We start from the raw sequence: 23,911 nt of genomic DNA on the forward strand, positions 1-23,911 counted from the left end.
ACAATATCTATCAGATAGGATACTCGTGAGAAAAAAGTGTCAATGGTAGAGTAACGAAAATCTTAAGGAATAATATTAAATATGTTGGCATGACGTGGAAATGAAAATCTTTATCCAAATGCACCATTTTAATCTCAATCCATCCCCACTTTTTACAGGGAGTTCCTTGATCAGCCCTAGATTTGGAATAACTTAAAAGAGGAAAAAGAAATCTTTTTTTTTTGAACAAAGTCAAATTAAAAAGAAGTACTTAAATGATTTAAATAAATGTGAAAGGGTCATTTGTTATCGTTTTCGAGTAAAGCATTCAACATGTGAGAAGAGAGGCAGCTCATAACGTTATCATGATATGTTGGCATCCAATGTACGAGAATGGCTTAGTAGGTAAGATAGTTTTACTTTCTCTGATTTTCAATACATATCGCTCACAAATTCGTCATTTTATCTACTACTTTTAAATAGAATGTTATGATAAAAAAAAAANTGATGATGAATAAAACTAGTAGAATAATCTAATCAAAGATACCATAGAACCTCTAGACCTCGAGAACAAACCCAATGAGAAAGGAGAGTTCAACAAAATTGAACCTCGAGTATGAATTTGATGAGAAAGATGAGCCAGTAAACGACTGTAGGAGTATTTTTATACTCATCAATGCTACTTCAATATTTCTCAAATGAAGGGTAGACGGAGTTTTAAAGCAAAGGTGTGCATGACATGCAAAGCTATAGGGGTCAAGGTGTGTGAGTTTGCTTCAAACACAAAAATGAAAACGAAGACGTTCCAGAAGATAGGTTTGAGAGAGGAAAAAAAAAAAGAAAAAACATTTTTAATGGTAAAAGAATATATTTTTTTTCCTCTTTGGATGAAAAAAAAAAAACGATGCCTCTTTAGCTTTCAACCTATATGGTTAAGATTGAACATTGGAACGTTGCATTCAGCGTTGAAGTATGGATTTGGATAAAGCTTTTCCATGTCATCTTTCCCAAGCATTCATTCACTTAATTATCCCTAAATGTCGCCTCGTTTTCCAATCAAAGAATTTATCCCATCAGACCCAACTGATAAACATCAACAAAATTGACTTAAAAATTGGATCTTTATAATCTCTGCAACACTTTTGTCATTATAAATATTCAAATTCCACACATTTCAACAATACCCTCAATCTCCATCCGCCATTGATTTCATACAACCATGCCTGCAGCAGCACTCGCAGTGGCTCCGGCCGCCGTCGAGTTCGAAGCCAAGATCACTCCGGTGGTTATCGTTTCATGTTTAATGGCCGCCACCGGCGGCCTTATGTTCGGTTACGACATTGGGGTTTCGGGTTAGTGATGAATTTCTTCACTGAAACTAATTTTTATGCCAAAGGGAACGTAGATTGGTTAAGCTTCTTTTGTTTGTTTAACAATGTCGGAACAGGGGGAGTGACGTCGATGCCTTCGTTCTTGAAGGAGTTCTTTCCGACAGTGTACGACAGGACCCAAGTACACAAAGGGGGCGACAGCAACTACTGTAAATACGACAATCAAGGATTACAGCTCTTCACCTCTTCTCTCTATCTCGCTGCGTTAACAGCCACGTTTTTCGCTTCTTACACGACCAGAGTTCTCGGTCGGAGAAAGACCATGCTTATCGCCGGGATTTTCTTCATTGTCGGCACTGTTTTAAATGCCTCCGCCGTTAGCCTTCTCATGCTTATTCTTGGAAGAATTGCTCTGGGCTGTGGAGTTGGATTTGCCAACCAGGTTTGTTTAACAACTCCGGCAAGCCTCCATTTGTTGTTACAGATTTGAAACGGAGTTTGTTGTTTTTGATGTTGGAAAAACAGGCCGTGCCGTTGTTTCTGTCGGAGATAGCGCCGACGAGGATTCGTGGAGCTTTGAATATACTGTTCCAATTTGATGTCACTGTCGGCATTCTATTAGCAAACCTCATCAATTATGGAACATCCAAGTAAGAACAAAACAGAGATTCAAACAAACCCTCTGCTCCAAAGATTTCAAATTTAATAAAAAATCTGTTTTTGGTACAGGATTGAAGGGGGATGGGGATGGCGGCTATCATTGGCACTGGCCGGCGTCCCGGCGGTGTTGCTGACATCTGGAGCAATTATGGTGGATGATACTCCAAATAGTTTGATCGAACGTGGGTATTTGGAAAAAGGGAAATCAGTGCTGAAAAAAATAAGAGGGACGGACAACGTTGAAGCAGAGTACTTGGAAATCGTGGAGGCAAGCCGCATTTCTCAGGAAGTGAAGCATCCCTTCAGGAACCTGTTCATGCGCCAGAATCGCCCGCCGTTGGTGATTGCCATAATGATGCAGATTTTCCAGCAACTCACCGGAATCAACGCCATAATGTTCTATGCTCCAGTTCTGTTCAACACGTTGGGGTTCGGCAACGATGCGTCTCTGTATTCCTCTGTTATAACAGGGGCCGTCAATGTCCTGTCTACGTTGGTGTCCATTTATTCAGTGGACAAAGTGGGGCGAAGAATGTTGTTATTAGAAGCTGGGTTTCAAATGTTGGTGTCTCAAACGATTGTCGGAGTGGTGCTGGGGCTTAAACTTCAAGACAACGCCAACTACCTCTCGCATGGAATGGCGATCGTGGTGGTGCTAATGGTGTGCAGTTTCGTGTCTTCTTTCGCGTGGTCTTGGGGGCCGCTTGGATGGTTGATTCCCAGCGAGACTTTTCCATTGGAGACACGATCGGCTGGGCAGAGCGTGACGGTTTGTGTGAATATGATATTTACTTTTGTGATCGCGCAGTCTTTTCTGTCCATGTTGTGCCATTTGAAGTATGGGATCTTCTTGTTCTTTTCTGGTTGGGTGTTGGTGATGTCGCTGTTCGTGATGTTCTTGCTGCCGGAGACAAAGGGTGTTCCGATTGAGGAAATGACAGAGAAAGTGTGGAAGCAACATTGGTTTTGGAAGAGGTTTATCAGCGATGGGGCTGAGGAGATTAAGGATTCAGTATAGGCGTTCATAAACAGAGGATAGTAATTGTCTTTTTGTTGTAGCACTATGTTGTTGTGTTCCTACTCATATTTGTAGGCTCATTTTTAATTTTGTGTCTAAGTGTCAAAAAAAATTTATTTGAAAAAGAAATTATTGTACCATTCACTTAGCTTTTTTGTCTAGTATGTTCAGTGAGATCCTTTGTTGGTTGAAGAGAGGATGAACTATTCCTTACGAGAGTGTGCAAATCTCTCTGTGATAGACGTGTTTTAAAACCGTAAGGTTGATGACAATACGAACAGACCAAAGCGGACAATGTCTATTGTACTGGGTTTGGACTATTACAAATGGTGTTAGAGCTTGACATCGAGCGGTGTGCCAAAAGGGGCGTGGATTGTGAGATCACATATCTGTGGGTTGTGGGTTCTCACATCATTTGAAGAGAGGAACAAAGTACTCCAAGGGTGTGGAAACCTTTCCAGGCCTCTAAGAGAAAGGATCTCACATCGGTTGTATAGAGGAACTAAATATTCCTTATAAGGGTGTGGAGGATCCCACATTAAGTATTCGTTATAAGAGTACGAACGATCCCACATTGATTGGATAGAGGAACTACGTATTCAGAGAGTGAAAGCCTCTCCATAACAGATGTCTTTTACAATCGTAAGGCAGAGGGTTATAGGTAACGGATCAAAGCGCACAATATCTGTTAGCTGTAGGCTTGGGGGATCAAAGAGCACAATATCTGTTAGCGGTAAGCTTGGGCTATTAGATCCACCACATGCCCTCCAAAATTAGATTCAATTTTGTTGTCTCACCATTTGCTCATCCATAAAAAGTTTTATAGAAATCAAACCGAGTATCCATGACTTTCTACAAACTCTTCCAAAAGTTAGATGTAAAACAAGGATTTTAACAAAAGCTCTCGACTTTATACGAACTCTTTCAAAAGTTTCGCTAGGGAGAGGTTTCCACACCCCTGTAAGGAATCGTTCTCCTCTCCAGCCGAGGTTGGATCTCACACCTACATCAAATCAAAGTTAACATGTATCATTTTAGTAGTATTTGGAGTATATCATCAATATATCATATGTCAGTTAGTTTTCATTTCGAGTAAAACTTAAATTTATATGTGCAACCGCCTTAAACAATTTAGAAATAAACCGGGATCAACTTTGTGAGCGCTCCAAGGTGAGTTAGGCATGTATAGTTTAGGTTAAGGATATTTTTGTTACTTAGGAACTAAAAATGCATTTTAGTCGCGTATGATATATCGATATATTATTTAATCAGTAATACATTTTAACGGGTTAATCCTATTTCGATTTTCGACCAACTCAACGTTAGCTAACTTTTGATTCCGTGTTCAAAAAATTAATAACCAATGATGAAATAAATATTGTTTGGTGTGCAAAACTAAAATAGTTCAAAATTCGATGATAGTTTCATCCGTCTATTGGAACAGTTTTCCACTCCATTCTTAGCCTATTTACCCCTCAAATTTAGTTCATGCAGAGCTGGAATTTTTCCATTGAATTCCCAGATTTGGTCGCTGTGTTGGTCTATAAAAATCCACAATCAATCAAATGAAGAACAGCAATCTCCATCCGCCATTGATTTCTTTGAAGCTTCATCCGAGACATAATCAAGAACAGGATGCCTATGGCAGGGTTCCCGGTGGCTACATCCAGCGTCGAGTTCGAGACCAAGATTACTCCGGTGGTTATCATTTCCTGTTTAATGGCTGCCACCGGTGGCCTTATGTTCGGTTACGACATCGGGGTTTCTGGCAAGTTTTGATCTTTTTAACTCAAACCCTTTTTAATGCCATAGATTAAGCTTCTTTTGTTTGTTTAACAATGTCGGAACAGGGGGAGTGACGTCGATGCCTTCGTTCTTGAAGGAGTTTTTTCCGACAGTGTACGACAAAACCCAAGAACTCCAAGAGGACGACAGCAACTACTGTAAATACGACAATCAAGGCTTACAGCTCTTCACCTCTTCTCTCTATCTCGCCGCCTTAACAGCCACGTTTTTCGCCTCTTACACCACCAGAGTTCTCGGTCGGAAAAAGACCATGCTCATCGCCGGGATTTTCTTCATTTTCGGAACTATGTTAAACGCCTCCGCCGTCAACCTCCCAATGCTCATTTTTGGAAGAATTTCTCTCGGCTGTGGAGTTGGATTTGCCAACCAGGTTTGTTTATCAACTCCGGCAAGTCTCAATTTGTTGTTACAGATTTGAAACAGAGTTTGTTTTTTCTTGGTGTTGGAAAACAGGCCGTGCCGTTGTTTCTGTCGGAGATTGCGCCGACGAGGATTCGTGGAGCTTTGAATATACTGTTCCAATTTGATGTCACTGTCGGAATCCTATTTGCAAACCTCATCAATTATGGAACGTCCAAGTAAGAAGAAAACAGAGATTCAAACAAACCCTCTGTTCCAATTATTTCAAATTCGATAAAAACTCTGTTTATTGTAACATACTCTGTTTTCGGTACAGGATTGAAGGGGGATGGGGATGGCGGCTATCATTGGCATTGGCGGGGGTTCCGGCGGGGTTGTTGACATCTGGAGCAATCTTGGTGGATGATACTCCAAATAGTTTGATCGAACGTGGGTATTTGGAACAAGGAAAATCGGTGCTGAAAAAGATCAGAGGAACGGACAACGTCGAGGCAGAGTACTACGAAATCGTGGAGGCAAGCCGCATTTCTCATGAAGTGAAACATCCTTTCAGGAACCTGCTCATGCGCCAGAATCGCCCACCGTTGGTGATTTCGGTAATGATGCAAATTTTCCAGCAACTCACCGGAATCAACGCCATTATGTTCTATGCACCAGTTCTGTTCAACACGTTGGGGTTCGGCAACGATGCGTCTCTGTACTCCTCTGTTATAACAGGGGCCGTCAATGTCCTGTCTACGTTGGTGTCCATTTATTCAGTGGACAAATTGGGGCGAAGAATGTTGTTAATAGAAGCTGGATTGCAAATGTTTGTGTCTCAGATGATCATCGGAGTGGTGCTGGGGATGAAACTTAAGGACAACTCCAACCACCTCTCCCATGGAATGGCGATCTTGGTGGTGCTAATGGTGTGCACTTTCGTGTCGTCTTTTGCATGGTCTTGGGGGCCGCTTGGATGGTTGATTCCGAGCGAGATATTTCCATTGGAGACACGATCGGCTGGGCAGAGCGTGACGGTTTGTGTGAATATGATGTTTACTTTTGTGATCGCGCAGTCTTTTCTGTCGATGTTGTGCCACATGCAGTATGCGATCTTCTTGTTCTTTTCTGGTTGGGTGTTGGTGATGTCGGCGTTCGTGATGTTCTTGGTGCCGGAGACGAAGGGTGTTCCGATCGAGGAAATGACAGACAAAGTGTGGAGGCAACATTGGTTTTGGAAGAGATTTATGAACGATGAGGCTGGGGGGAGAAGGATTTCTCTCTGATTTTCATTCATTTTGTTTGAGAGTACTACTTGCTGCTTACGCCTATGTCCTCAAATAAATGATACTCTATTGGTGTTATAAACCTAATTTCTTTTAATGGTACGTACTTCTAAATTTTTTGAGTTCAACTAAAAATTCAGGGTTGATCGAGTTCAATAACCAAACGAATCAATTAAGGTTGCAACCTAATCTAATTCTATATTTTCGAGTTGGGTAAGTCTGGTGGTTCGGCTTCGTCCTAGAAGCAACAGATTCTACCTCTAATGACTTCACTATCATTCATGGCTAGTGTATGGATCTATATTTGCCTTTACTTGATAATACTACTAATACGAGTATTCATTAATTGAGAAAATGAATATTTGGTGTATTTTGAGGAACTTGGTTGTCTTGCTTATATCTTCTACCCCTTTCTACTAACGGAAACTGAAGTTTCTATAATACCTTAAACCTAAAATTTGGAATATGAATTCGTCATCTTTATTTTCACCTCACATGTTTTTTAAGAAAATTCTCAGGAAGTCACTTCACATACGATTGCTCGAAAGAAAACACACTTAATTTTAGAGTTTTTATAATCGAGCGGCCACCGATTACTAGCCCAAAAACAAAAAAACATAATCCAATTCCAAAGTCCAAAGACATAAAAATCTAGCATTCAAGGTGTGGGTAAGGTATGCGTATCAAAAACAGTTGTTCTAATTGGCCCAACATGGATCATCTTATCCACTTCCAAATTCCCTATCACTCACCAAAGAAAAAAACCCTTCCCCACTCCAAATCTTCTTAATCTTCATTATCCTCCATTCTCAATCCACCATTTCTCAGTTCTCCCTCTGCTCTGCTCCCATGGCGATGGCCGCTCAAGCAACCCTCTTCACCCCATCTCTCACAACCCCCAAATCCACCGCCACCGCCGTCCCCTGGAAGCAATCCCCAACTCTCTCCTTCCTCAACGCCAAGCCCCTCAACCTCGCCTCCTCTTCCCGACTCGTCAAAGTCTCCGCCGAGGCCGAGGCCGCAGCTGCAGAAGCTCCAGCCGGATTCTCCCCGCCAGAGCTCGACCCAAGCACCCCTTCCCCAATCTTCGCCGGCAGCACCGGGGGGCTGCTCCGGAAGGCCCAGGTCGAGGAATTCTACGTCATCACATGGGAATCCCCCAAGGAGCAAATCTTCGAAATGCCAACAGGCGGCGCCGCCATCATGAGACAAGGCCCAAATCTGCTGAAATTGGCTAGAAAAGAGCAGTGCTTGGCGCTGGGGACGAGGCTGAGATCCAAGTACAAGATTAAGTACCAATTTTACAGGGTTTTTCCCAACGGAGAAGTACAGTATTTGCATCCCAAAGACGGTGTCTATCCAGAGAAGGTGAATCCAGGCAGGGAAGGAGTGGGGCAGAACTTCAGGTCCATTGGGAAGAATGTGAGCCCCATTGAGGTCAAGTTCACTGGAAAACAAGTGTATGATTTGTAAACAAAATTTCCCATTTCTAATGTTCTTATATCATATGAATTATCTTATCAATCCTTGTTATTCTCTCTGTCTTGTGGCTGCTCTGTTTTGTTTAGCAAATTCCGATGTATGTTAGATTGTAAATTTGTCGCATGTTTTTGTTTGTTTGGTTTCTTTGGTTGATATATGCTTATGATCAATCATTTCTACATTTGTGGTAGATATATGCATGGTTTTTGGAACTTCACCCCTTTTTTCATCCGTTCATATTTTTTCAAGAAAAAATATCAAAACAAAAACAAGTTTTGATACGATTCTACTCTCGAGAAAGTCATCAAGGACGATAACTAGGTTAAGTGGGAGAGAGTGTCACAACCTCACCGAGAGAAAGTAGGTTGTGACCCCACACATCAAGATAGATAAGGGGAGACTCTCAAGTGGCGCAAGATTGAGAAGTGTTATGATGCAACAGAAGAGGATCATCATTCAGCATACAAAGAGTGCATTGAAGCTAAGTCGAAGCATTACACAAGGTTCGAGAGAACGAAGCGATATGATTGTCGAAAATAAGCTCGTAAACGATTAGGTAGGGCCCTAAACCATACATAACCTTAAAAGTTGGATTTCGATATGAATTTCGACATGCAACTTAGGGAATTAAATCTCGAATTCCCGTCTCTTCGTTTACCAAACTTGTTTCGTTATAAGAAATAATATTGAAATAAATATATAAGCTAAAAGCCCCCTTTTTTTCATTACTATTATATTTGTAACTTTAAAGTTCACTAAACAAACAATAAGAAAACAGAAAGAAAAAAACAATACACAAAAAAGAAACGGAAAAAGAAGCCCAGAGGTGGAGGATTTTGTTTAATCTCTAGGCTAACCATGATGCTGGGATTTCTATATTCTCTTATTTAGGGGCCATTTCTTCTTCTTCTTCTTCTTCTTCTCTTTTCCTCTCTATCAAACTTGGTTGAGCTTGCAGGCTGCTGCAGCTCCATATCCATATATGAACCTCGCCGTTCCTTCCGTGTACACGTGTGTCTCGTTGTCGAGCCTACAAAACTTCTTGTCAAATTCACAAATCAATCACAAGATCAACAGCCAAAACTATGTCGACCACTTACGACTTCCGAACCGCCTTGCTTAACGTCGAGGCCGATGAGAATGTCTTTCCATCAAAGTACTTGTTCTCCTCTTTGATTCTTTGTTTGATTCTTTGGTCTAAATCATCAGCATTCAGCACAAATGGAGTGTCTGATGCCTAAAACATTTCAAAAGTTTAGAGCTCTACTCGAATTATCGTTTTCCCTACTTCTATTCGTTTTAAACGCACCCATGTAACCGAACAACCTCGAAATCGAATCTTTTAGCATGAAAAGTTCATCATTTTTCTTACCATAACCCAACCCCAAGTATCAGCAAAGGAAGGAATATGAGCTGAATAAGGCACCACATCTACAAATTAGAAGCAAAAAACAAGAACAATCCATTAGTTTCCTTAAAGAAACATAGCCTAAAACCAATACAAATGATACCCTTGTTTAGCTCACATTTAAAAACTTGCTTCAAGGTGTTGTAGATGCAAGAAAACACTTCTGTATGGCTGAAAATCCCAGCTGGGCCAGCCTGCATACATTTTCACAAGCATTTAAGCTTCAAATCTCATATAAAATCACTAAGTTCTTTCATTTTTCATCTCCCACAAATACCTGAGTGATGAATATGCCATCTTGTTTCAATCTAGGCTTCACAGTGTACTCATAGAAGGACTTCGTGTACAGTTTATAACAAGGACCTCCCTCAATTGGGTCAGCAAGATCGCCGACGATCACGTCGTATTGCTCCGTTCGGTTCTCGAGCTCCGCTCTACATTATGGAACTTATTAGCAATCATAACACAAGATGAATCGTTAAAACCGCTACTCGAAACCGAACCTGGCATCGTTTATGATAAGTTCAAGTCTTGGATCACTGAAAGCTTCTTTGTTTACTATCAGATATGACTTGCAGAAATCAACAACTTCCTGTTCAATTGTTAATCCATCATGGGGTTAGAGAGATTTTTAGTATTGAGTAATGGAAACGACGAAGAAACCGAAACGAATTCGAACCTCGTCGATATCGCACATCACAACTTTCTCCACTGTCTTGTGTCGGAGTAGCTCTCTTGCTGTGGAGCCTTCACCTCCTCCCATGATGAAGATTGTCTTTGGACTGAGTTCAAAACATTACAAACAGGAAGATTCAATAACATTTTATAGTTTGATTATGTAACGGCTCAAACCCACCGCTAGCAGATATTGTACTCTGAGTTTTTCCTTTCGAGCTTCCCCTCAAGGTTTTAAAACGCGTATGCCAGTAAAAGGTTTCCACACCCTTATAAAGATGTTTCGTTCTCCTTACAAATTATAGAAAATGAAGCATTAAGCTATGAAATTACTTGGGATGATGGAGAAGTGAAGGATGAACAAGGCATTCATGGTAAATGAACTCATCAGTTTCTGCACTTTGAAGCTTCCCGTCGATCACCAACGCCTTCCCGAACGGCTTCGTGTCGAGTAGGGCGATGTCTTGATACTGGGAAGCGCCAGTATGAAGTATGCTACGAGATAACAATAACAACAACAGCAATAACAGTTGATTACAAAGTATGTCGATTTTGGCAGACAAACAATCTCCAAACTGAAAATTTTATTGTGTTTTAAGGTTTCTTGTCTGTCTTTTCCAAGACCAATGGATTATTTTATTGAGCTTGACTTGAAGTGGGAACGAAAAAAGTGCTCAACTTTTTAAACATCCAAATATAAGAACCAACAGAGTGTATAGTTTAATGATTTTGTCTCACAAACCCCACTTGAAATAATTAAAAAACCAAAATTTTTAGACCTTGAAGAACATTAATGAAAATAAACAGAGGATTCAAAAAAACAGGACAGCTACCTATTAAGAGCAAACGACCATCTTAAATTCTCTTCTATCTCCTCCTCGTACCAACAACTCTTGCGATACCCATTTAGGGTATGACCCTTCTCAATGAGTTCATTGCCATTGTTAACCAAATTTGCAGAGGAAACATCCGCCATTGTTGGTGCAGAGTGAAGAAACAGAGAGGAAAGAAAAATACAGAGAAGAAGAGAAAGGTTGATGGAGAAGAAAGGAAGGAAGGTGGGGTATTTAAAGAAGAGGATTATGATTTTGATTTGAAAATGAAGAGAGAGAGAGAAAGAGAGAGAAACTAAATCTGATTGGACAAAGGCTTTGGCTATGGAGACTGTTCGAAAAGTAATCTCCAAAAGAAAAGAAAAAAATCCTTTTGGATTTTCGTAAAGTTTCAGAGACCAATGTTCGTGATTTTCTAAGGATGATTTGGTCGCGTGGTTCCATTTCTTCGTGTCTTTCTTCTTCCTCGTCTCTTCCGTCTGTGATATCAAAGAATTTAGGGACAACGAAGAACAGAGTTAACTTAAATTTGGTAAAGATTCAAAGTTTGGAACAAAAAACACCCATTTGATGAAATTATCAAGAACCCAGTGGGTAATTCGGATGAAGGAAGCGAATTGAAGTGTCTTTTTGGTGAGTGGAAAAGGATAAAAGATGATGATTGAGAAGGTGACGATTACCGAAAATCCAGGTTATTCATTTCTTCAAGAATGTGTTTCAAAATGGTGATGAGAGAGAGAGGGAGGGAGATGGGGGAAGAGAGAGAAGGGCGTGCAATGAGAACCATCATAATATTCTCTCTTTGCTCCAAAAGATATGAATGAGAGCGTGCTATGCCAAACGCACTCATGAACATCAAACATCCAACCCAACATGCAAATAAAAGAAAACAATTCAAAACAAACCATAATAAAAACTCCCTTTGTCCCTATTGAGTTCCTCACTTCAATCATCTTCATCTACCACTTGTCGGGATTTTTACGAGATTATTGCAAAAAACGCTTCTTTCTCTCAAGACCCCTCACCCCTTAGTTCGAACTGTGTAACAACTCAAGCTCACTACTAGCAAATATACTAGCAAATATTGTCCGTTTTGATTCGTTACGTATCGTCGTCAGCCTTACGGTTTTAAAACGCGTTTACTTATAAGGAAATGTTTAATTCACCTCTCGAACTGACGTGAGATCTCACAATCCCCCCCTTCTGCCCTAGTGTTCTCGCTAGCACACAACACTCAATGTATAACTCTAATGCCATTTGTAACAGCCCAAGTCTACTACTAGCAGATATTGTTCGTTTTGATCTGTTACGTATCACCATCAACCTCAAAGTTTTAGAATGCATTTTCTAGGGAGAGGTTTCCACACCCTTATAAGAAATGTTTCATTCCCCTTCTCAACCAATGTGGGATCAAAACATTGATGCAAGTTACGCATCAATACGACGTATTAGAATAACTAGTCTCTCCATATCACTGTAACAGTACATGATATCATCCACTTCAAACATGGTTCCACCCGATGATTTTGCTTAAAAATTTTGTTCTAACCATGATTTCTTTTAAAGGGTTTCTCTATGTTTAATCGATGTGAAACTATACGAACATTTCGAGTGGGACGTGCAAATAGTGGATGGATGGAAGGAAGTGGGTGGGTGGCATTGGTGGAGTGATGTGGTAGTGTTATGGCCAACATGTTTATAAGCACAACAAACAGAAGAAAAAAAATAAAAATCATCCCTTTGTGGGGTGATGATTTGATTCACCCACCTCTTGTTTGGGAAAGCTATGATAGCCTCAAAGCCCTACAAGACTCCTCAAAAACCAACCTCTTGTCTCTCTATCTATCCACATTCTTCAATTAATATGCATTTTTCATGGTTGGGTGACCTGTAAAGTTCATCACTTGGCCTTTGCTCCAAGTGATTTTGCTCATCATTCAACATCATGCCTTAGAATCTTAATTATAAGCATGCTCCAATTGCAAATTATGGGTGCTGTTCTTCTCCAACAGTCTCAATTTTCTTCATTTATCATTCCTTTTTTATTTTCATAGTATATTTAATAGAAATCTCATATAGTTCTTCACGATTCTATAAAATTTCAAATTGGGTATATGAGATTCGAGCTACATGAACAAAATTTAGTAATCTAATCTATGTTAGATGATAAAGATTATGTTTTTATAATGATTTATGAATCGAAATGAAATATTTTAGAGTAGAAAGCATAATAGCATTTTGCTTCCTTATGGTTCAAACTTTCTTACTCTTTTTCTAATGTTTCCAAAATTAGAATGGGTTTAAGCAAAGTGCTTTTAGTATATTAAAACTACTTTCTAAAATTTGAATGATGAAGCATAGACAAATGTAAATTGGTTTGAAGGCTTGGTTACTTGTTCTTGAGTATAAACATAACATTTAGAAAATGTTTACTAGTAGATATTGTCTGTTTTTGCCCGTTATATATAAAAAACCCGTTTACTAGAGAGAGGTTTCCATACCCTTATAAGGAATACTTCGTTCCCTTCTCCAATCAATGTGGAATCTCACAATTCATTCTCCTTGGGAGCTAACGTCTTCGTTGGCACCCTACTTGATGTTTAGCTCTGATACCACTGTAACAATCTAAGTTCACCATTAGCAGTTATTGTCCACTTTAGCTAGTTACATATCGTCGTCAGCCTCACAGTTTTAAAACGTGTATGTTAGGGAGAAGTTTTCACACGCTTATAAGGAATGCTTCGTTCCCCTCTCCAACTGAGATGATCACTCAGTTTACGTTACAATTTCATTATCGAAGTGCCTAATAAGTTTGAATTTGTAATTAATGTCTACTTTATATTCTAAACCTAACCTAGACCAAGCAAATACCACTCTGTTTATAGTAACCATGGCATGGAAAAGTCAAAGGATAAGGGTTAATTAGTACTTAAATTAACAAATTGTTGTATTAAATTTGAACACTTTGATTAACTCTAGTGACTAATAAGTCAAAACAAATTTCCTTGTTTCCTTATTTGATTTGCTTACCAATGTACTTCCACTTGTTATGTTCTTCGTTTTTGGGGAACAATCTGACTTTTTTTTTTTGGCAAGGATATTTTAGTCACTTGTTAATTGGAATTATGAAACAAAGAACAAATTTTTTAGAGAAAAAAACCCATTTTTCCACCTTAAATTCATAAATTTTGAGGTTAATTCAAATTATAATTATATAAATTTTGATATTGTTGAAGTTCGTTTGTTATTGAGAGTACGCAGTCCAAGCCAATGACGGCCTAAATTTTACTTGATCGATTTACTAGAATGTGGAAGTAAATGTCGCACAATCACGTTGTGTCTTGTCAGTTGTGACACTCAACACCCTATGACACAAGACGGTGACAATGACGATGGTTATGGGTGGCGTGAAGCTCTATATGAACAATATGGTGCGGCCATAGACTTGTAAGTTGGGGATGATGTAATCATTCACTGAGATGTTGTAAGTTGTAACTTGTCTGTCAAGCTCATTCTAAATTGTAATGCTTCCTTGATCAATGGTATTAGAGGCCACTAGCCGGCCTTGAAACTGACAATAGAACCATCATGATGAAACATGGTGTGAGACACTCATTTACAACGAGTAACATTCATATTGAGTGTTGAGGCACAAGAGACCTTGTACTTGCTCTTGAAGGACATATTGTCTGTTTTTTTGTTCTATTATGTATTGTTATCGGTCTCAGTTCTAAAATACATTTGTTAGGGAGAGGTTTCCACACGCTTATAAGCAATGTTTCATTCTTCTCTCCGACCGACGTAAGATCTCAGAATCCACTTCACTTGAGGTTCCAGCGCCCTCACTGACACACTGCTCAGTGTCTGGCTCGATAGCATTTGTAATAGCTCAAGTCTACAACTAACAGATATTGTCGGTTTTGGCCCATTATGTATTGCCGTCAGCCTCACAGTTTTAAAACGCGTCTGTTATGGAGAAGTTTTCCACACTCTTATAAGGAATGTTTTGTTCTCCTCTCCAACCAATGTAAGATCTCACAATCCACTCCACTTGGTGTCCCAGTGTCCTCATTGACATACCGCTCGGTGTCTGACTCTAATATCATTTGCAACAACTCAAGCCTACAACTAGCAAATATTGTCCGCTTTGGCCCATTACATATCGTCGTCAGTCTCACAGTTTTAAAACGCGTCTGTTATGGAGAGGTTTTCCACACTCTTAAAAGGAATGTTTCGTTATCCTCTCCAACCAATGTAAGATCTCACAATCCACTCCACTTGGGGTCCCAGGGTCCTCACTGACACACCGCTCGGTGTCTGATTCTAATATCATTTGCAACAGCTCAAGCCTACAACTAGCAGATATTATCCGCTTTGACCCATTACGTATCATCGTCAATCTCACAGTTTTAAAACGCGTCTGTTAAGGAGACACTCCACTTGGGGTCCCAGCGTCCTCACTGACACACCGCACGGTGTCTGACTCTAATATCATTTGCAACAGCTCAAGCCTACAACTAGCAGATATTGTCCACTTTGACCCATTACGTATTGTCGTCAGTCTCACAGTTTTAAAACGCGTCTGTTAAGGAGAGGTTTTTCACACCCTTATAAGGAATGTTTCGTTTTCCTCTCCAACCAATGTGGGATCTCAAAATTCACTCCCCTTAGGGGCCAGTGTCACAACCTAACTATGAAGAAAGTAGGTTGTGATCCTCACGTTGCGACAATAGAAGCGGCGACCCTCAAGTGGCGCCCATCCGGCCACGTGAGGGCCTAGACGAGTGCCATGATGCGACCGAGGAGAACGGTGCATCATCTAACACACTACACGAAGTGGACATTGAAGACAAGTTGAGACATAAACAAGATAGAGACATTGAATAGACATGTGGGGCAAAGATAGGTTTGTTGAAGGGCCGGGTAGGGCCCCGGGCCTTAACCTCGAAAGTCGGGGATCGGAAGGAATTTGGGCATGTAATTCGGGAGTTAAGTCTGTCCATATGAAATATGAATGCTCGCCAAGTTTGGTGTCAATCGGATAGCGGATAGACAATGCACAACACCATATGACCGTTCACCAAAATCATGTCTATGCTTGGAAGATTGAAAATGGCTCAAAATGTAGTGGGTACCATGGTGTTAGCTCTCCACCACCCCTGGGTCCTGTGGCCTAAGTGAGCTACCCTGTGGCACATACGTGTGTCACATTGTGGACGAGCGTGCAGAGACGAGTGTCTTGGGCGACTTCCTTTGAAATGGGGTTTTGAAGGACAGTACCGGATGGCACAAGTGTGCCAGTATTGCGTCCTAGCCCGCGTGTTGGAGGTTGCTACATACACCCGCTATCCGGTACAATATCCGTAAATGACTTGGCATGGGCACGGGAGGGCCAATGCCTCGATAGAACCCGGATGGATGGATGTTCGAGACGTCCCGATGAGATGAAAGACATGCAGGCCCATTCTCGATGGCATGACCAAGCGAGTTATGATGGCCAACGACATCCCGAGACTCGGATGGCGTCAAGACATATGAACCCTGTCGATGGGGATCAAGATGACAAGATGAGATGCAACGTTGCATTGAGAGACCTTGGCCCGAGCAGAGGAAAGGTTGAGCCAAATAACTTAGTCTAGTATAGAGGCAAGTCGGATGTGGTTGAACAAGCTTGGATTCCGCACAAGCGATGTTCAATTGGCGAAGACAAACCTCGCATAAGGTCCGACGAAGTCATAAAGCTGGGGCGATATATATATATGGTGCTTAATTCCCCTTAAGGCTGGTCGCTAGCGTGTCAAGATCACGACCCCGCATAGTAAAAAATGTAGGACCGTGACACCCAACATTCTCGCTAGCACACCATTCGATATTTGATGCTAATACCATTTATAATATTGGTGGCAGTATTAGTGAAATGGGTCGAAGGAATGGGGGTGAGAGTGAGGTGATGATGGGGCTTAGGCCAAGGTTAAGAGGATGGACTGAAACAATGGGCTTCAGAGAAGACAGCTTCATGAGCCATGGGCTTCACCCTCCAAATCACTCACTTATGGGGGACAGCTTCCATGTTGATGTGTCCATATTCCTTCAAACAAAAACCAAACACTCCAACACTACAACTACTAAACTCCAAACAAAACCTCTGCAACTCAAACTCTAATGCCTTGTCCTCATCCAAACCCTAATTTTGCAGACCCCATTTATATTTCTACTTAAAAAAAACACACAAATTCACTGCCACCATTAGATTCCAAGCGAAAAAGGGCACTGGTTTTTGGCGATGTCATATCTTTTGGATCAATAGAACACAAGACATGTAGTATACGACATAAATCTTATAATATCTCACTCCCCAAAACTACATGTGTTCTCCTTCTCACCATTCCCTCTCTCAATATCTCTGCCCTCTCTTCAATTCCAAATACTAAAATCTCTATCTCTATCTCGCATCATTGTTAGTAAATATTGTCCTTTTAGACTTTCTCTTTTAGGCTTTTTCAAAGTTTTTAGAAGGTTGGAGAGGGTTTAACCTACTCTGACCAGTGATTGGCTTTGATACTATTTATAACGGTCCAAGCCCATAACTAATAGATACTGTCTGCTTTGGCCTGTTACGTATAGTTGTCAACTCCATTTCCACACATTTATAAGAAATGTTTCTTTCCCTCCCAACCAAGGTGGGATCTCACAATTTTAATATTTTTTTTGTTGGATGAAAGTCCAACATCGGTTAATTTAGGGAATGATCATGAGTTTATAATCAAACAATACTATCTCGATTGATACAAGACTTTTTGGGAAAACTTAAAGAAAAGTCTCAAAATGGACGATATCATACCATTGTGGAGATCAGTGACTCCTGACACTTTTGACTTTCTTAATCAACTTCCAAAGGAAAAACCCGACACATATTCCCAATCCTAGTAGTCCTACCCACTTGGTGGTAATGGGTGAGTGAACAAATATTATTCATTTAAGGTTTCAGCTTTCAACCATCTTGACATTTGATTTCACCGGCTCGACCACGCTACCCATTTCCCATGCATGGTTTTTTTTTTCTTGTTCCAAAACCCCAAAAACGTAGACTTTGTGAAAGAACCACAAATTTCAATGAAAAAAAGGGACAATTTGCACACCATTTCACATCCCACTTAGCACGTTGTCGTCTTGTCCTCAAACTCGAAGCTTTTTTTTTTCTTTTGTTCTTGATCCTCCCAAAATCATCACCAACTCGGACTGAGTCAACCAATCAAACCCATATCAACTCATCAATTATTTTTAATACTAATGAGTAAGTAAGATTCGAGAAACATAGTCAACTTTACTTGAATTCATGTTATAAAAATTCGTATGTTGTTACTTCTTGTCTCTATGTAAGGAGTAGAGAAAGAACTGATTTTTTTGGTCTTTTTTTTTTTTGTTTTTTTTTTGGTATTGGATCAGAATCGTTGAGACAATGACACGTGTTTACGTCTGAGATTTGGGGTGACGATGGAGATCAATCCGCCAAGTGGTGGCCTCATCTTTGACCTGTAGATCATCTCGTCGTACGGTCTTCTGTATAATTTCAACACTGGTCGGAATGCTTCCCTGTTTTTCTCTGTTCTGCTGACGTGGCACTCTCTCCTGAAGAACACCGCCGGCGATTGCAGGAACGACGGCCTTGGTGTCCGTGGGTGGTTGACCTTTTTCCCTCCTCCGCTGGCCATGGCGGCGCTCTTCGGCGGCATCGGCGTCGACGGGAACAAGCTTTTTCTCGTCAGCCTCGAGCTGTAATTCCCATCGTTGATTCCGACACGTGGCGTTCTAGCAGCCGGTGATGCGAACGACAGAGAACGGGCGTTGAGTGGAGAGATCAGTGCGGGACCCAGTGGTGAAGGACTGGTGGGACCCACTTTGGAAGCTGAGGTGTCGGTTAAGCTGAGGTACCAAGGTTTGAGTGAGTCGAAATGGTGGGATACGGTGAAGGAGAAGCGTGAGGATGCAGATGAGCCAATCTTAGCCGTTGGTTCCATTAACGATTGATCAAATCGGAGGGACGAGGCTCGTGGATAGGCGGCGAAATCGTTAAACTCCAACGAATCTTCGAAGTCAAGAGACGAAATTACCATCGTAACCGTTGATAGCTCAACGAACGGTCGAACACCCTGCAGCTCCATCATTTAAACATAAAGTTAAAAACACCAGATCCAATAACCCATCAACTCAAAATACTTTCCTTTAGAATATTTCTCCAATTTTACTAAAATTTAAATCCAATTTAAAACACTTTTTCTTTAACCCATACCATTAAAAAAAATAATAATCAATAAATAAATAAAATAATAAATGTTGAACGGGACGAGACTCCGCCCAAAAACCTCAATTCTCATTAAGAAGTCGAATCACAGTCCTACAAAAGTCGGGACTATCTTAAATGGACAAAAATAAATAAATTTATACGATGAAAATAGAAATTTTAAAATAGAATATTTTATGATAAATTTAAAATTGACTAATGAGACAATACTGGTCCACAGTAGGAAGAAAAAGAAACTACATTTTAAAAAAATATAAATAAATAAAGTAGAAACAAAAAGCAAAAACAAAACATTTTAAATAAAGTGTTCACAAACGTAAACACATACACTTTAGTCAATATATATATATATATATATATATATATAATTTAAAATTTTTAAAAATAAAAATAATACCTTCCAAAGATATGTAAAGAGCGAAGGTGGGTCGATAACAAAAGCGGAATGAAGGCGGCGAGGATAAAAATCAGCCACGATCTTCAACATGGGCAGAAGTAAGTTGATAAAAGCCGAAGCCGACCTGTAAAAGCCTGCAAGTTTCCCCACGCTTCCACACATTATAATCCCAATTTAACCTCCAACTAAACTAAATGGACAACCGTCGGGACATTTCAATTCCCGATATTCTCCGCCGTGACACCGGTGGCTATTGACAACGACACCGCCATGTCACACCGGACACCTTCTCTGACAACCTCACACCAATTTACTTTACTTTTAATATAAACCAGATTTTACTTACTTGCGTCGAAAAGAATGATCATTTGATCCATGTTCTTTGACATGGTCCCGATTGCGACCTCTAGCGTGAATACTACCAGACGAGTGAACCTAATTACATTAATACGACAAAATAAAATTATTAATAAAATTTTCTTGTTTTGGTGTTCTTGGTATTGGGATTTTTTACTCACCGCTTCTGGGAATGGAATTTCTGATAATCCTGCTTTATTCGAAAAATCTGTCCATAATTAAAAAAAGGAAGATTACGAGTTTATAAATAAGGAATATTATCTTCATTGATACAAGACGACTAGTTTAAGTTTAAAATGAACAATATCATACTACTGTCGAAATCTGTAATTTCTAATAATAAGTTTCAAATTTTAATTAAATATTGTGTAGAAGTGATTTTCGATACATACCAAGACGGGGCGAGATTCTTCGTCGTGACCAGCCACGTAAGCAACACCATCGGCAAGCTCAGCGGAGAATTCATCGGCAATTAGATGATCTGAAAAAGATCACGTTAGAGTCTCACGTTGACTAATTAAATTCTCGTTTTTTGGTTTTTGGAATCGGGTAGGGTAAGTTTAACGATTACCATGAAGAACATGGCACAACTTTAAACAATTTATATTTAAAAAAAAAGAAAGAGAAAATACAGATGCCGATGCTATCCCTCCAAGAAAGGCAAGCCCTCAAGCTCTTCGCAGCTTTCTTCACGTTGTCTCCTTTGGCCTTGAGAAACCGCTGGACACAAGCAGGATTACAGAACTTGTCCTAGAGAAGGAAAAAAACAGACAAAAATTAACCTTAAAAAACACGAACAATGTTGTGTTATTTGTTGCTTTATTTTACGAACCTGTTTGAGTGAGAGTGGAGCTTGTTTACGAAGAAGCTGAAGAACAGCTTCAACTCTCTGATCATTCATCCCCATTTGGATCTCCAAGAAAGAACACTTGTTCTTCTTCTTCTTCTTCTTCTTGTTCCAAACTTCAGATTCAAGCAACTGTTTTTTAAAACCCGGATGGTTTAGAGAGAGAGAGAGAAAGTGGGGGCTGTGTTTGAAAAAATAAAGTGGAGGGTTTAATTTATAATGGAACATGGATGAATAACGCCGTTATAAAGCAAGGGTCTTTTCAAAAAGAGGGGAATAAAAACGGCAACCCTCATTTTTATTTTTTTCTTTTTTTTTTCTTTTTTTCTTTGGGTCAATGGGTTTTGTTTGGACTTTTGAATATATAATATAATAATAAATTATTAGGGTTAATGACGTGGAATTTGTTTAATTTCGGTCCTGTGACGGCGATTTGTAACGGAAAAATGGAGTCCGTGTCTATTTATCTATACAAAATTGTTTAGGATGATTTTAATTATTAAGAGAATTTCTTTTATTATTACAGAAATTAATTTACTATGCTTTAAAAAAATATATATTTAAAAATATTTTTTAACTATAGAGTTTGTTGGTACTAAAATATCTATTTAAAAATTCAGTTTGTTTTTTTCTGCATTCACAAGGGTACGATAAGAATGCATAAATATATTTTTTTTTCCTACGTTTCAAGTACAAACATTAAAAAAAAAAAAAAAAAAAGTGAAAATTACAAAATAATTTTAGTTAAATTATAAATTTAATCTTAAAAAAATTTGTTTTTTTTTTCCTACGTCCTTCAACTTTAAATTGTATAATAAGTCTTTATATTTTGAAATTCACTTTTTCTATTTTTTAAATCATTTTGAAAATTTAAAAGTATTTAAAAAAAATGACAATGATTTTCAGATGTTTTAATTAATTTAGCGAAAATTAAATTTGAACTTAAAAAATAAAATAAACAATAATAATAAATAATTGGATGGTAATGCAACGGTGGTGGAAAGGGAAGAGGGAATGAGTGATGATGGGCCGGGTTGATTTTAAACCCGTGAACGGATATCGCGGGATGATAGAATTTGATTTTCGGGTACTTTGATTGCCATTCATTTTGTCTCTTCCTCACCCACTTGTGCTGCGCCGCATTCCACTGTATCTTTCCCCGTTTTCTCCTTAAAAAAAAAAAAAAGAAAGAAAAAAACTATTTTTTCTGTAATTTAAATTCCAACTTAATTAGTTTTATGTCAATTCACATTATTATTATTATTATTATTATTATTATTATTAAGGAAAGAAACGACGCCGTTTGGAAGTTATGGGTAATTGAAATGGAGAGGAACACATAAACCCACGAAGTCAAAGCCTTGATAATTGTCGTCCAATCTCGTATTAAACAAACCTGTCCCTAACTCCCTCATCCTTACGGCGACGACCGTATGTCCAACACTTGCCACCCCTCCATCATCTCCTCATTTTCTGCCACGTGTCCTTATTTTTATCCTCTTTCTTCTACATATACCATATTAATACAGTAGAAAAAAAAAAGGAATATCGATATTATTCACAGTTTTTCTTTAAAAAAATCAAAATTTAATGTTATAATATAATAGTCTATATTTAAAAAATATTTATTTAATTAAAATAGAATATATATATATATATATATATACCACGAGAGAGGGAGAAGTTGAGGGTGAAGATGAACATCGAGAATATAATTTCTATTTCTATCCTTATTTAGCTAAATAATTATGCATGTATTATTATAAAGTATTTTCTAACTCGATTAATAAAATACATTTCAACGTCTCACCAGCATTTAATCAATAAATTTTAATGGAATCCAATAAGGTATTTTGATATTGTATTATTTTCTAAAAATAATAAAAATTAGTATACTAATATTAGTTTAGGGGTTTTGGAAAGCTCAAACTTTTAAGGTGATAATTAAAATAGTGAACAAAAGCTGTTGCGTAGTGAAAAATAGCGTTCCCTTTGTATTCTTGCAAATTTGGGCAGATCTAAGAGATTCCTCTCTCTTTTACTTTGACTTCAATTTATTATTATTATTTATTATTTATTATTTTAATTTCTGCATCAATATCCAATACAATTATACTTGGTTTCTTGTTTTTTTCAACCAAGTAAAATTATTTTATTTTTCAAAATCTTCATAATAAAGTATTTTTTGAATGTATATAATGCGTGTGACAATCATTTGATATATTATATGGGGCATATGTGAAATCATGACTATAGGTTTGGAGAGAGAAGGTTAATTTATATATATATATAAATTTAGTCCTAATCAAAATAAATATAATTTTTAAAAATTAAATGATTATCGAATAAGACCTTAAAAATTTTAAAAACAATAAAAACTTATTAAATAACTTTTAAAATTAATAAATTAAATTGCGTAAATTTAAAAATTTCAAAACTAAACTTATAAAATGATCGGGTGTAAATGAATTATTATTATTATTTTCTTTAGTCAACTTGGTAGATAGATTTCAAAATTTGAAACAAAACCCACTTTTTCCATCTTTTTTTCATATGATTGTTTGGGTCACCCACTACACAACAAATGTAGACATTNGGATGGATGGATGTTCGAGACGTCCCGATGAGATGAAAGACATGCAGGCCCATTCTCGATGGCATGACCAAGCGAGTTATGATGGCCAACGACATCCCGAGACTCGGATGGCGTCAAGACATATGAAACCTGTCGATGGGGATGAAGATGACAAGATGAGATGCGACGTTGCATTGAGAGACCTTGACCCGAGTAGAGGAAAGGTTGAGCCAAATAACTTAGCCTAGTATAGAGGCAAGTCGGATGTGGTTGAACAAGCTTGGATTCCGCACAAGCGATGTTCAATTGGCGAAGACAAACCTCGCATAAGGTCCGACAAAGTTATAAAGCTGGGGCGATATATATATATGGTGCTTAATTCCCCTTAAGGCTGGTCGCTAGCGTGTCAAGATCACGACCCAAGCATAGTAAAAAATGTAGGATCGTGACACCTAACGTTCTCGCTAGCACACCACTCGATATTTGATTCTAATACCATTTATAATATTGGTGGCAGTATTAGTGAAATGGGTCGAAGGAATGGGGGTGAGAGTGAGGTGATGATGGGGCTTAGGCCAAGGTTAAGAGGATGGACTGAAACAATGGGCTTCAGAGA

At 38.9% G+C, this 23,911-nt stretch overlaps 5 protein-coding genes across 6 annotated transcripts; 3 read left to right on the forward strand and 2 right to left on the reverse strand.

Annotated features, from left to right (window-relative positions):
* The first annotated feature begins 1,009 nt into the window (after positions 1-1,009).
* LOC111474174 (sugar transport protein MST4-like) lies at positions 1,010-4,574 on the forward strand. Of its 2 annotated transcripts, XM_023119384.1 has the most exons (5): positions 1,010-1,331; positions 1,427-1,752; positions 1,836-1,960; positions 2,040-3,008; positions 4,474-4,574. In XM_023119384.1, the coding sequence occupies exons 1-4, from the start codon at positions 1,199-1,201 to the stop codon at positions 2,986-2,988; spliced, it is 1,533 nt and encodes a 510-aa protein (XP_022975152.1). In that variant the 5' UTR covers positions 1,010-1,198; the 3' UTR covers positions 2,989-3,008; positions 4,474-4,574. The 2 variants fall into 2 exon arrangements, with proteins under 2 accessions (XP_022975152.1, XP_022975151.1); XM_023119383.1 differs by lacking the exon at positions 4,474-4,574 and having other exon boundaries at positions 2,040-3,100.
* A 49-nt stretch (positions 4,575-4,623) lies between these two features.
* On the forward strand, positions 4,624-6,431 carry LOC111474175 (sugar transport protein MST4-like). The gene is made up of 4 exons (XM_023119385.1): positions 4,624-4,756; positions 4,839-5,164; positions 5,248-5,372; positions 5,471-6,431. Exons 1-4 carry the CDS (start codon positions 4,624-4,626, stop codon positions 6,417-6,419), a joined length of 1,533 nt encoding a protein of 510 aa, XP_022975153.1. The 3' UTR covers positions 6,420-6,431.
* A 778-nt stretch (positions 6,432-7,209) lies between these two features.
* LOC111474178 (photosystem I reaction center subunit II, chloroplastic-like) lies at positions 7,210-8,095 on the forward strand. The gene has a single exon (XM_023119389.1). The coding sequence runs from the start codon at positions 7,269-7,271 to the stop codon at positions 7,890-7,892; it is 624 nt and encodes a 207-aa protein (XP_022975157.1). The 5' UTR covers positions 7,210-7,268; the 3' UTR covers positions 7,893-8,095.
* A 498-nt stretch (positions 8,096-8,593) lies between these two features.
* LOC111474176 (thermospermine synthase ACAULIS5-like) lies at positions 8,594-11,042 on the reverse strand. Its single transcript, XM_023119386.1, has 9 exons — positions 10,818-11,042; positions 10,318-10,479; positions 9,989-10,091; positions 9,813-9,901; positions 9,587-9,743; positions 9,428-9,503; positions 9,274-9,332; positions 9,002-9,138; positions 8,594-8,931 (listed from the first exon to the last, which is right to left on the reverse strand). The coding sequence occupies exons 1-9, from the start codon at positions 10,958-10,960 to the stop codon at positions 8,838-8,840; spliced, it is 1,020 nt and encodes a 339-aa protein (XP_022975154.1). The 5' UTR covers positions 10,961-11,042; the 3' UTR covers positions 8,594-8,837.
* A 7,038-nt stretch (positions 11,043-18,080) lies between these two features.
* On the reverse strand, positions 18,081-20,891 carry LOC111474169 (phosphatidylinositol transfer protein 3-like). Its single transcript, XM_023119380.1, has 7 exons — positions 20,706-20,891; positions 20,506-20,623; positions 20,266-20,354; positions 20,035-20,081; positions 19,863-19,951; positions 19,517-19,650; positions 18,081-18,967 (listed from the first exon to the last, which is right to left on the reverse strand). Exons 1-7 carry the CDS (start codon positions 20,778-20,780, stop codon positions 18,260-18,262), a joined length of 1,260 nt encoding a protein of 419 aa, XP_022975148.1. The 5' UTR covers positions 20,781-20,891; the 3' UTR covers positions 18,081-18,259.
* Positions 20,892-23,911: the final 3,020 nt, after the last annotated feature.

This window comes from Cucurbita maxima, unplaced genomic scaffold (genome assembly GCF_002738345.1).
Source record: "Cucurbita maxima cultivar Rimu unplaced genomic scaffold, Cmax_1.0 Cma_Scf00258, whole genome shotgun sequence".
NCBI classification, from domain to species: Eukaryota; Viridiplantae; Streptophyta; class Magnoliopsida; order Cucurbitales; family Cucurbitaceae; genus Cucurbita; species Cucurbita maxima.